Source organism: Salvelinus sp. IW2-2015, linkage group LG14 (assembly GCF_002910315.2).
Source record: "Salvelinus sp. IW2-2015 linkage group LG14, ASM291031v2, whole genome shotgun sequence".
Taxonomy (NCBI): domain Eukaryota; kingdom Metazoa; phylum Chordata; class Actinopteri; order Salmoniformes; family Salmonidae; genus Salvelinus; species Salvelinus sp. IW2-2015.
The window spans coordinates 27,478,299-27,492,031 of record NC_036854.1 but is presented as its reverse complement, the minus strand read 5'-3'; the positions used below and the strand labels follow the sequence as shown (position 1 = coordinate 27,492,031).

At 46.9% G+C, this 13,733-nt stretch overlaps 1 protein-coding gene across 1 annotated transcript in view; it reads right to left on the bottom strand.

Moving 5' to 3' along the window:
• LOC111973502 (piezo-type mechanosensitive ion channel component 2-like) overlaps positions 1–13,733 on the bottom strand; it is a 221,509-nt gene that overhangs the window by 165,475 nt on the left and 42,301 nt on the right. Inside the window, 1 exon segment of the mRNA XM_070446791.1 lies at positions 1,064–1,189. Within this exon segment, the coding sequence (XP_070302892.1) occupies positions 1,064–1,189 (126 nt within the window).

Here is a 13,733-nt window from a genome sequence, read left to right as displayed (position 1 = left end):
GTCTATAGTGAACACTATTATTTACCCAAGAGCACCGTCTATAGTGAACACTATTATTTACCCACGAGCACCGTCTATAGTGAACACTATTATTTCTGCTTATATTATCTGTTCATTGCATTCTGACTTCAACTGACTTCAGCATTGCCGTAACTTTCCACTGTATTATGTTTGGCAGCCTATTTTCATCAGTATTCTGGAATTGTCCCGGGGTATTTGAGAGAAAAAAGTCTGTTAACTCAGCTGTTTACAATAGAACAGCGTTGTCCTGTCTAGACGGAGGTTTACAGGTGATACATAATTCCAACTTTTTACCCCAAAAAACTATTTATACATAGCACACAAAGTTCCACTTGGTTTTTCAAAACTTGGTGAATCTTTGATCGATTGTTTTCGTTAAGTCTTTTGACGTAACACCGTGCATGCTAACACTAGGGTCAGACAGGCGTTTCAAAGGTTCTTACGCAACTTGAAGACCCCGCACATCATTTAAAACATTTTATGATTGTACTCTACACGTAAGACAGACCACCTTCGCTCTGAATTTTCGGTGGGGGTTTGAATGCACTTCTGTCAGGGCAGCATGGGAGTGAGGGAGTTTATCCCCATCTTGAGTGCAGATGTTGTGGCTTATATTGCTACTCGGAGAGATTTGTGCCAGTGGTTTGCAGCAGCAACAGCGGGGCCTGTGTTGGGCCGCGGCGCAGACCAGGTCTCAGGTTCTGGTCTGAAAACCCTGGTGTCGGGCCAGTGGGTAACCTGATCTAGGCGTGGACTGGGCTGTAACCTCCGCTCAACCCCACCCTGCAGCCCCAGCCAGCCCATGTCCCACTCACTGGGGTGGATGCTCCCTCTACAGACTTCAACCCTTTTATTGTCCCCAGCACAAGGTGAAAAATATCTGGGATACTTTAGTTCAGCTCATGAAACATGGGACCAACACTTTACATATTGCGTTCATATTTTTCTTCAATGTACATTCCTGCACGTGTTCGTGTCTGTAAATGAGGTAGAAATGACATCACACTTTAATGGGAGTGTAGTAGAGAAGATTGGTACTCACAGTTGAAGTTGGGTTCTATGCTGTCTCCTGCTAGCAGACTGTTGATGGTAACCTGGTAGATGATGTGTAGCAGCAGGAAAGCCATACCGGTGAAGCACAGGGACTTAAGCAGGCGCCCTGTGTGACCTGAAAGAGAGAGAAATGATCCTCTAAGGTTTCTTCTCGGATACTGAGGTCCAGTGCAGAATTCAGATTGAATAGTTACCACAACATTAGAGGGTCTGTCAAGTCAAATAGTTGAGTGTAACTATTCTGTAACGGTCTGACCTGTTTTATGTTGTTTTTGTATGTGTTAGTCAGGGCATGTGTTTTGGTGTGGGCAGTCTATGTTATCTGTTTCTATTTGTGTGTGGTTGCCTGGTTATGGCTCTTTAATTAGAGGCAAGTGTTTTGCGTTCTCTCTATATAAAAATCAAAAAAGCCAAAATAAAAAAAGAAAAACATAAAGAAAGATTATTTAGGTAGGGTGTTCTCACGCTGTTTGTTTGTGGGGTAGTGATGTCTCCTGTGTCGTTTGAATGTATGTACCAACGGGACTGTTTGGCGTTCGTTTATTTTGATGTCGTCTGTTTCCTGTCCTGAGTTTACGTTTAGTTATGTAAGTTTACGTTCAGGTTTTCGTCAACGTCGTTTCTGTTTTGTATATTTGAAAGTGTTTTGTTTCGTGTTGCCATCGTCGTTAATAATAAAAAGATGGCTTACTTCCGAATGCTGCATTTTGGTCAGAATTAAGAGATGGAGAATCTTTCTCCTCTCCCGTCAGGCATGAAGGAGGAGAGACAACGCCCTTATCCAGCACAGAAATCACCACCACGCTAAGACTAATATCTAATCTAAAAAGAGAATGTCAATACTCAAACCGCGGCCAAAGTGTTGGTGTCCTCTTCCATGATAAGAATTGCAGTAAGAATTTAAACGAGAATAAGCGATATAGGCTACGTGCAGTAGCGAATAACACAGAGAGCAAACGTATGGGGTCTCAGTGGTTTGATGCTCCGTCTATTTCACGTCGCAACGAAAAGGTCATAGCCTCGATGGTCTTAGAGGTCTGATGTTGAAAAGCGACTTGCTATATCCATAGCGCACAGTAACACAGTTTCCCAATCCAATTCTTATCACCAACTCAAACATTCCACAAAAGACCATGACAATTCAAAACCAAAACAAGAAACAACCAGCCTCCGTTATTACTGTAGCACAGCCCACTACCAGACGTGAATTGAGAAATAATGGAAGTCCTTGCGCCGGGTTCAGCGGTGACAATTAAACAATATTCGTACCAAGCGAGCGTGCCCACAACAGAGGATGGACGACGTGCTGCTCACCCACACAGTTTTGACTGAAACCGTTACACCCCGGACAATCGGGACTAAGGACAACACGCCGCCGTCTTCTGCCGTACCATTATTCCAAGGCAATTGTCGCAGCATATCATTTGTGTATTGTGCCACAAAATACACCCATATGCGTAGCCTACAAGTTATTCTTTCATCAGTATCATCAGTCAATCAACACCGGATTAAATTCCCTTTCATGTCAGCCAAAAGTAGGCTACAGTAAACTGTATTTCTGAATTATTTTGAAATTCAAACCCCAATTTGTGTAGCCATCCTAATGCCTATTTGCTATACATTGTTTATTAAACCAGTCATAATAAAATTCAATACATTTTAAAAAAGCTAAATCTTGAACGAGTTTAACAAACAAATTAACCTAAGTTGACCTGATAATAATGATAGATTTCTTCCAAAAAGCAACACAAAAGCATTTTTCCCCGATTGACTCTTTTTCAAGTCGTATTGGACTCACCACTTCTACCCCCGTGTGGCCAATACATGAGAATTGAACATTACCTACACAAGTATATGGAAAAGTGTACGGATAGCCAAACAACCTTAATCAAAAAAATGTGGAACCTTGTTCGTTTTTTCTGATGCTAAATTCTATTAACATTCTTATAAATTATTTGATTTCTACTTTGTCCACTAGTAATGTTGCCTTAGCTCGTTCATGCACATAAGGAGAGTAAAAATGGTCCCTTATGAATGGACATGACAATGTCTCATTCCACACCTGAGGTGTGCAAAACTATTAAATAATGCAAGCACAAATTCTTAACCGTCTAATGTTTGTTTAATCACCAAATATTGTCTAAAATGTGTGAATTACTCTAATAAGCTTCCATTTTGACCGACATATGTTTACACAATGTACAGAAACCAATCTTTATACTCAGAATCTGTATTAAATACAGTCAAGCACTCCGAAAGTAGATGCAGTGACTATTTGCAACTACAATAAGATTCCATATTATGTACACAGCAGTCAGCCATGTGCGTTTAAAAACTTGGCAATGGAGACCGCAGTGTGCAGGTTTTGATTCCAGACCTATACTTAATTCACCAACCCACACCCTTGCATCGACACATTTGGCCACTCCCGGCACCGTTTGTGATGCATATCTACGGGCATTGAAACTAAATTTAAATGATGAAAACATAGCTGCTTAACAAAAATATCCAAATGTAAGAACAGATGTACGCAATCAGCAAGCCTGGTACATGATCAATTAGCACGAAACGGTGAGAAAATATGACGTAGAAAACAGCGTATGGACTCATTTATTTGTGGAATTTTGTTGCCAAAAAAGCGTGCTCCTAAACGGAACATACACCCTTAGTTTTCACACCACTAGCTCAGACCACGGATTGGCCTCTTGTCTCGTCGTAGCGTTTGGTACTGCTTCTCCCAGAGGGGCTGCTGCCTCCAGGTTTTAGCTGTAAGAGTGATGCGCACGCAACATGTTGCAGCAAAGATTACAGCGACACGACCAGTCGGCCCGCCACGATTCAATAAGGTGAATATCTCAGTCAGAAGTTAAAAGAGCAGCTATAGGAGGAAACGCCAAGACCAAGATTTCTAACATTTACATTCTTCATAGGAATGCTGAAACCGCCAAACAGAACAAGACAGACAGACAGACGGAAAGGGCTCTTACCAAAATAGCTACAATTGAAGAAACTGTAAGCATGAAACAAGCTGGGAGCCATAACATTGCATCTATTAAAGTCACAGGTACGCAGATTATTGTCACCCTCTGAGCAAATATGAGCAAAAAAAACCGTAAATAAAGTCTTAATAAAAGGGAACTGAGCTACAAAACAATGGGACAATATATATTAAACAGTGGATCTATTCCCATCCTTCTAAACAAAATCTCTTTCTAATTGTAATTAGTATAAAATATATAAATATTAGTCCCAAAGCCATTAACTTTTCCCATACAAAATTTATATGTCTGATTCCCATCGTACTTTCCCATAAATATCCAATATCTAACCAAATAACCCCGTGCTCCCTTCCTTCCTCTTCGGCTGTTCACGCACCCTCATATTCTACCGGAAATAGGTAAAGGGTTGGCGCGGTCTAGGCATTTCCTCGTTTCTTTCCCTGTTTCGCGGGTCGATCGGGGCTCGGAGGGGCCTGTCCTACTATGCCCCCTCCTGTGCACATCGGATCATCTCTTTTTCCTCCTTCCTTTTGGCTTAAGATTGTTGTAGGTTCCTCTGGAATCCAATTCGTATAGTTCCACCCTGTTTCTCCGCATTTAGATCCTTGAGTCCCACCTATTGAAGGCCATGCCCTTTGCGCTAGGCTCTTCCGCCTCGACTTGTCGTTTGTGCTTAGGTCTTGGTTGATCTATTCTAACCCCACACTGTGTGGCCAAACTGTGTGTGTGTTCATAAAGATGCCTCCAGATGGGTTAGTGTTTTACAACCCTTTTGGGTGTGTTAGCCATGTTGATATATTCCGAGCCGGCCTCTCATGGGTGCTCAAGGGAAGGATTCTACGTGTGACAGAAAGACAAGCGCCAGTAGGGGCCGACTTCTGTCCTGGTCTACTTTCGTCTTCTGCGGGGCTGAGTAGAATTGAGTTTTCAGCCGCCCCGACAAATAGGTGAACGCTGGATGATGGACATGATAGTTTCGCGTAGTTGTAATAATAAATTACCCTGTCCTTTTGGGGCATCTTGGATCTTGATTAACCGGCCCCCAAGTTTTCGTGGAGGGAGTGACTTAAAATCGTTCCCCATGTGGTGAATGTAATACAAAAAAGCCGCTATTCTGAAAAGCTATTCGCCTTCCATGCCAAAACCCCATGAACTCCCCCACCCAACTACGGCCGGTGAGGTGCCAATTGACAATAAGGGGCCTCGGTTTTTGTATATAATAGATATTCGCCATAACAAAGTCCTTTTATTTCTGGTCTCATGCTTATATCAAAGCTTTTCCAATAAACTTTCCCGGTCCTGGGAACTGTCATATTAATAGGATAAAAGACACCGATAAAACCTTCCATAAAATGGGGCAATTCCCGTATTATTACATTTATTATCCTCCCTGCGAACCAAGAACCTAAGAGGCTATTCTGCCCCTGGTATTTATAATTCCTGACATTATAACCACCAACCACCTGGCCATTCACCACTGTTGTATTATAATTGGCATTAATACCACACAAACCCTGGACCCATTCAGAGCTGTAATTGTATAGTGAACATTAACACACACCCCTGGGGCCCATTCGGGGCCTGCCATAGAAGTAAAGGCCGCCAAGGGTCTCCTGTCTTGGGGCTGGTAAGGATACCAATCCCAAAGAACCTCTCAACATCTTAACTATGTGTGTTGGTCCAAAACTGGCAGGCCAAAAGAAAAAAGCCATGTTTTACCCTGTTGTGACAATGGGCATTCTCTGGAAAGGAATAAGACTTTGCCAAATTCTGGCCAGTAAATTTATATTTTCAAGTTAAAAAAGGGAGGTCCCAACGCGTGATTAACTTGTGCGCTGATGTTTACAACAAAAGAACAAAGAGAAGAAACAACAAGAACCCTTGCCAAGGGGGAAGGGTTGGGCATTTAGTAATCGTTAGTGGGTTGTGTTGGTGGAAAATCGCACCGCAGCTAAAAGTCTCCTACCGAGTGATCATTTAAGAAGGATAAAGAATAACGAACGGGGCCCGTGTACCGCTAGTCCAAAACACCAAGTTAAACCATTAGGACCCATGCGCCGCCGCAGGATCAGTGTAAACATCGTCTTAATACTGTTCTTTGCAAGGGACCAACAAAGGCAAGGCACCAAGGGAGCCAAAAGTCCAAATAGATGAAGGAATCAAAAACAGTGATAATGTAACAGGAAAAAGAACATGGAGGAGGTGGGATAGTGGCCCGAGATTGGGGAATCCCGGTATACCCAGGCCGGGCCGTTTAGCCTGCCCGTCCTTGTAGTAAAGGGAAACCAACTACCGCTCAGTAGATAGTAATAATGGCGGGCCTCATTTTCTTGTGTGTAATTTAGTTTGGGGGAGGAAGCAAACGGGGAGGTAAAAATGGGGTCGTTCATAAGGGGGGGGGAAGCGGCCGTGGTGGGGTTGTCTGTCCCCCCTGGGTCCCGGGTTCCCAGATAACCAGTGGGGGCCCCAGGGCTTGGGGAGGGGGCGCTCCGTACCCACTGGGTCGTAGTTTTCCCCTGGGGCGTCAGCTATAGTGCCGTGTGGCAACATAATGTACAACCAACCCCGGGAAGTATCAGGGCGCTGTGGAGTGTAAACCATATAACATAAGCCAAAGGTAGATGCCCGAGGACTAAAATTAACCCACCATTGTGCCCTAAAGCCTTGCCGGCCAAACTGGAGTGGGGTGCTAGAGTCGTGAGACATGCGTTTGCCATCCAGAAAGCCGTGGGATGTCCCATGTTGAATAGCACCGGGGAGTAACCAAACCAGTGAGAAAAATGGGTGAACGTCCAACCCCACCTTCCCTAAAGGAACCCGCCCAAAAATTCCCCTCCTCAAAGAGTGAACTAGGACACCTTCTTGCTCTAGCCCCCCACAACAACGAGAATAGCTTGGCCGCCTCTAATTCCCATGTGGGCCCGGATCTCCTGCCTGTGGGGCGCGTCGGGTTCTAATCGTGTGCGGCACGACAGGGGTTGTTGGTTCCAAACCACCCTGAGGCTCGGTCAGGAACAGACCAAATCGGGCCACCTCTCTGCTGTGCGTGTCTGGGCGGGGTGGCCGTGGTCTGGGGTGTCCGTATTCCACTCAATTGGGCCACCATAACAAAACCCTTTCAACGATTTCAGTCGGTGTGTGGACCTATGTATACCACTTACAGGAAAGTGGTAATGTAGATAACATACTTAACATGTGTTTTCAATTTTGTGAATCTACTAATTAAAATTTTCTATTTGGTGGTAAGGGACCCGGGCAAAATTAAGAGCCATAGTCATTCACACTCTTGACCCCCACATCACATGAGCACGACCACTCCTTGTAAGGCAAGGATGCGCACAACACCAAGACCGGTGAGCGGCGTGGATGCAACTACTACTAGAACAGAGCAGGATCACCGGCCGAACCAGCCGGCTTACAGTCAGGTTAGGTAGGGGAGCTGTTCAAAGGTAGGTTTTTCACTCCTCTGGCGAAGGTTTGCAAAGTTTCTTTGTTCCCGCAAACACAGATGTCTCCTTAGGGGCCTGCAAGGACCCTCAGGGAGACGCCAGGAGAGACGGCGCGGCTCAATTCCAACCTCGCCCCCAGCCCTGGCGGGGCCCACCATTTCCCCAGAGCTGGGGTCCTCCTGATGGTACTGGCAGGGCTACGGGGTCTGTTACAAGTTTCTAAACCTTGGTAAGGTCTGGTGGGAGAGGGGCTCAGGGTGGTGAGCTCCAGAAAAGGAGAGCATGAGAAGGGTTAAAAGGTGTCCCTTAGTATATGTACCATCCTTCACGGCCTGTCCGGGTTAATATAGTGAACCCAGGTGGGGCGGTGCCACCTCCATGCTACCAGTTCCTAAACCAATAAATGTGCAGCGCCCCCGTACCCAGGCTGTCTCTCCCGGGTTCTCTCTATCTTTTGCTGTTTTCCTCGTACTCTCACAGCCGCAGCCCAGTAGCCATTTGGTAGACCCACGCAGCCAAGCATGATCTCTCATTCTAGTTCCTCCTACAAGAAGCCGTCCGGCTGCCCGCCTGAAATGACCAAGCCAGAGCTGATCTGAATGCCCTCCCACAATGCACAGCCCACGCAGCCGTCTCCCTCTTGCCGGATGCACCCAGCCCAGAAACCCCTGTGTTTTAAAAAACTATTGATCCTTTTCCACTAGCTCTTTATGATCCCAGCCAGAGCCGTCCTGCTCTTATTCCTATTGCCAAGCCAGAGCGTCCCTTCCTTGCTCCCCTCTGACTCTTAGTCCAGATCTCTTTGCTCTCCTGGCCATGAACCCAAGCCAGAGCCGTCCTGCACAATAGAACCTAAGCGCAGAGCACGTCCCCCTGGGCCGAGACCCAGCAGGAGCCGGTGCCGTGCCAATAGACGCAGCCCAAGAGCCGTTCCTGCCGAAATGCACCTGCCACGAACCGTTCCCCTCCACGGGAACCTGCGTGCTCGGAAAGGCCGGTCATTCAAGGCAAATCCTGGCTCGGCGATGCCGTCCCATTCGGTCAAGCGCGTGCCGGAGGCCTGTGCAGCCTTTGGAACGCTGCACCTTGTTCACGGGAGACGATCCGAGTAGTGGTTGCTGCTTGATGTCCCGTGGGGACTGGGGGGAGGGCAGGAAGGGGGGCCACCCACTTCCTCGGGTGTCCACGGGTGGCTCCCCTAAAATGTCCGCGAGTGCTGCCCCTGTGTCCCAGTGTGCATCTCGCATTGTCCCGGTTGGCTGCTGCCCTTGTCCCGGATTGCTGTGCCCTCGCTTAAATGTCCGTGCTAGCCCTCTTTGTTCCGTACATGCCCTATGGTTATGTCCCCAAACGCAACGTCGCTAATGCCCTCTTGCTTTTTGTCCCCCCGGTGCTCGCGCCCACGTTGTCCCTTTGGTGCTGCCCCTCATCTACCACGGTGGCGCGCCCTTGGTCCCGGGGTGGCTGCGCCCATTGTACCCGGGGCTGCCCCTTTCCCAGGTGCTGAGGCCATTCATTTAGGATTTAAGTTTTAGGGTAGGTCATTGGAACAGAAAGGAGGGCAAGAAAACAGAGCCGGGCCAGTGAACAATATGCGTGGTCTGTGCGCGACAGCATCCAGAGCCGAGGCCCAACCACCGTAGTCAACATGCACCACCCCGAACCCTTCCCAATGACTTATGCTCTTGCTGTTGAAATATCCCAGGCTACTAGGGGTGTGCGCAAAACCCCAGGCGGATCGCAACCTATGAGTGGGGAGATTTTCTGGATTTTTGTAACGGTCCTGACCTGTTTTTATGTTGTTTTGTAATGTTTTAGGTCAGGGCACTTGTGTTTTGGGTGGGCAGTCTATGTTATCTGTTTCTATGTTGGTTTGTGTTGCCTAGGTTAGCTCATTAATTAGAGGCAGGTGTTTTGCGTCTCCTCTAATTAAGAGTCATATTTAGGTAGGGTGTTCTCACTGTTTGTTTGTGGGTGATTGTCTCCTGTGTCGTTGTAATGTATGTACCATACGGACTGTTTGGCTGTTCGTTTATTTTGATGTCGTCTAGTTCCTGTCCCGTAGTTTACGCTTTTAGTTATGTAGATTATGTTCAGGTTGTCAACGTCGTTTTCTTGTTTTGGTATATTTGGAGTGTTTTGTTTCGTGTTGCCATCGTCGTTAATAATAAAAAAAGATGCTTAATTCCCGAATGCTGCATTTTGGTTCAACCTGAATCGCTTCCCTCTACACTCCTCTGTGTCCCCGTAGGACATGAGGAGAGAAGACAGCCCTTAACACTATCTTTTCCTTGTTATGGTTCAGATTTTCCTCGTGATGAAAGAGTAATAAGACTATGAGACGAATAAACATTTGTATTTCAACAATTTCATAACTGGTCTCACGTCATTAGTAAGGCCATACTTTAAAAACACAATGCATTTTACCTAATCATATTAGATGCATGACAGAGCTAAACTGTAGGGTAACATTAGATACTTGTAATTGACAGAGTGGAGACCTCACGGCCCAGTTATAGGGTTTCCAGTTCACATAGCTTAACCTGTCTGGTCCCATCCTAATAGGCCAGGCCTGCAGTAATCCACCTCCATTAATCCTAATACAGTACTGTATTACAGGTTTCCCCGCTGACCAGGGCCAGTAATATCCCAGTGATATTTTTGGCAGGCCGGTGGCCATCCGTCATGTTTGGGCCAACCTAAACACATGGTGACCTCTAAAGTCAAATGTGATGGATAAAACAGAGCTCAACAACTAGTGATGATTGGCCGACTGTCTGGTTTGATGGCTGATTGGACGGGTTGCTTAGAGATGTTGATAGGAGTGATTAGGGGACGATGCAGATCAGAGGTGTCTGGATGTCTTGCAGGGAAAAAGTATGGTAAAGCAGTGGGAAGTGGACAAGAACAAACCCCTGAATGGAAATGCTTTAGCTGGTTCAGTCGATTAGTACAACTGTCACGCCCTGATCTGTTTCACCTGTCTTTGTGATTGTCTCCACCCTCCTCCAGGTGTTGCCCATCTTCCCCATTATCCCCTGTGCATTTATACCTGTGTTTTCTGTTTGTCTGTTGCCTGTTCGTTTTGTTCCTCAAAACGAACAGAGTTTTCCCCCCTTGCTCCTGCCTTGTCTATTTTCTTGTTTTCCCAGTTTTGTCTTTTGTGCCTGCCCTGACCCTGACCCTGCCTGCCGTCCTGTACCTTTGCCCTCTACTCTGGATTACTGACCTCTGCCTGCCCTGACCATGACCCTGAGCCTGCCTGCCGTCCGGTACCTTTGCCCCACTACTCTAGATTACCAACCCCTGCCTGACCTGACGCTGAGCCTGCCTGCCATCCTGTACCTTTGCCTGCCAGTGTTCGAATTAATACATTTTTTGTTACTTCGACATTGTCTGCACCTGGGTCTTACCTTCAAACGTGTTAGTATGAACTGGCCATGACTGACCCAGCAGACTCGGACCAGCTGCGCAACTCCATCGCCTCCCAAGGAGCTGTCATTGGAAGGCACGAGGAGTTGCTTCATGGTCTGATGGAATGGTTCCAGGTCGTGGCTGAACATCACGAACAAGCATTCGACACATTATGGGAGCAAGTCCGTGGGTTGTCTACTAGGCAGCCTACCACGGCGGTAACCTCTCGGCCCCTCAGTAACCAGGTTGGTAGCAGTGCCGTCACCCCGGTTTCCCGGGAACCCCGCTTACCTCCCCTGGAGCACATCGATGGAGAGTCAGGCACTTGTCGGGCGTTTCTCGCTCAGCGTTCCCTCGTCATGGAGCTGCAACCTTCCTCTTTTCCCTCAGACCGCTTTAAGATAGTTTACCTCATCACGCTGATGTCCGGGAGGGCCCTCGCTTGGGCTACTGCCGTTTGGGAACAACAGTCGGCCATATGCTTCAGTCTGGAGGATTCGTGGCGGAGGTGAGAAGTTAGAGGTTCCGTGGTCTGGGAGAGAGGCTGCCTGGAAGTTGCTTCGGGAGGATTCCCTCACTGTGGCAAACTATGCGATGGAGTTATGCACGCTAGCAGCGGAGGGTACCTGGAACCCGGAAGCACGGTTCGACACATTCCTGCACGGATTATCGGAGGAGATAAAGGATGAGCTGGCAGCCCAAGAACTACCGACGGATCTCGACTCTCATCGCTTTAACCATCCGGATCGATGGTCGGCTACGGGAACGTAGGATGGAGAAGAGGTCCTATTGTGGTCCCAATCGCTCACTCAAGGATCCCACCTTGCATCTGATGAACTCCGGAAGTCCCCGGCATCTACGTCCCTGAGAGGATCCGAGCTTACCCGAGTRCCTCCAWGAGCCTCCGGAGACTGCCGATTCACCTCTTCCCGAGCCGATGCAGCTCGGCAGGGCTAGGCTGTCTCCAGCCAAACACGTACACAGACTTGACACCCAGAGTTGTCTGTATTGCGGTACTGCCGGTCATTATGTGTCTACCTGTCCCTTCAAGAGACCTAGCTCATTCGTTGGATTGAGTACTCTGCTGGGTCTTAAAGATAATTTTTCGTCTCCCCTGGCTCGCCCCCCTCTTCGTGCCATCCTGCAGTTGGGCGACCAGGGCGACCACCCCTTTGCTGTTCGTCCTCTGTTGCCCCGTACCCTCCGTATACTTCCTACATTTCCTGTGTCTAGAATTAAACCCATGTCTCACAGTCCTTTGTCTCCTGTTTTTCCCCTTGTTCCTGCCTTGTCTACTTTCCTGTTTTCTAATTTTGTCCTTTCTGCCTGCCCTGACCCTGACCCTAACCCTGCCTGCCATCTGGTACCTTTGCCCCACTACTCTGGATTACCGTCCTCTGCCTGACTTGACCCTAAGCCTGCCTGCCATCCTGTACCTTTGCCTGCCAGTGTTCAAATTAATAAACCTTTGTTACTTCAACATTGTCTGCACCTGGGTCTTACCTTCAAACGTGTAACAACATCTAATCAGGAAGCAGAAAAGCCCACTCAGTTCATGGCAGATCCAAACAAGATGTTGGCAGGTTTTCATCAAAACAAACAAGTACGTGTAATATTCCTAACTATGGATCCATAACTCTAAGCAAGGTATCAAATTCAGCTGACAAATTGGCACCTTCCATTTAACACAAACCCAGACAGGCAGTGAGATGCTGACACTAGCTCAAAACGTGTGAGAGAGAGCTCCCTAGGCGTGTGTCAGCCACTAACTGTGCAGCTGTTAGGAGCCTGACACTGAGCAGGGGAACACTACTGTAAACTCCCGAAGAGCCACTTCCATCTCTCTATAAGGATTAATGATCCCACTTCTGACACCAACACCTTGTGACTCAGACACAACTTCCATAGAAACGTGATGCTATCCTGATATGGACACTGTCCTAGTAGGGACACTCAGCTATCTCTGTCACGTAGAAAGTGTGACACCCTCATTTAATTATGTTATGAATGAAATATTGTGCTCACATATGGCGGTGTCCGCAGGTTGATCAACTTAGAGCCAAACTTCAGGTATACGTCTAACATTGGATTGAACTTCCTGTAAAACACTGGGGCTACAATTAAAGTCAAATGTCAAATCTGTGGTGTATTAACATTGCATTTGCCGCAATTGCACGCCAATAAAGGGGTTTTCAGTGAATGGTCTTGAGCATCCAATTATAGTTTGTTTTAGATTAGACATTTGAGATGTATTATTCCAACCCAACATGGCTGCAGGGTAACTTTCACACTCCCCTACATACACTGTAGCCAAAGGCAATCCCCATCCATTGTGGTTCTCTTCCATTACAGGCTGTATGTATGAGAAAGAGAGGGTGGCACTACACACTTTTCAAAGGCTCCACACATCAAACAGCGGACACGTTACATCATAAACACCTACTGGTTATCATTTCTTTTATCGATATATAGATATGGAAATGAGTTGGAGTGGCAACATGGTATGTACATTACAATGAGATACTGTTGTGGAAAAGACATCAATGAACCTATTCATGTACTCTGTTAGAAAAAAAGGTGCTATCTAGAGTCTAAAAGGGTTATTTGACTGTCCACATAGGAGAACCCTTTGAAGAACCCTTGTTGGTTCCAGTTAAAATGCTTTTGGTTCCAATTAGAACCGTTTTGAGGTTTCTACATTGATCCCAAAATGGTTCTACCTGGAACCAAAAAGGGTTATTCTATAGGGACAGTCGAAGAACCCGTGTGGAACCCTTTTTTCTAGGAGTGTAGTATA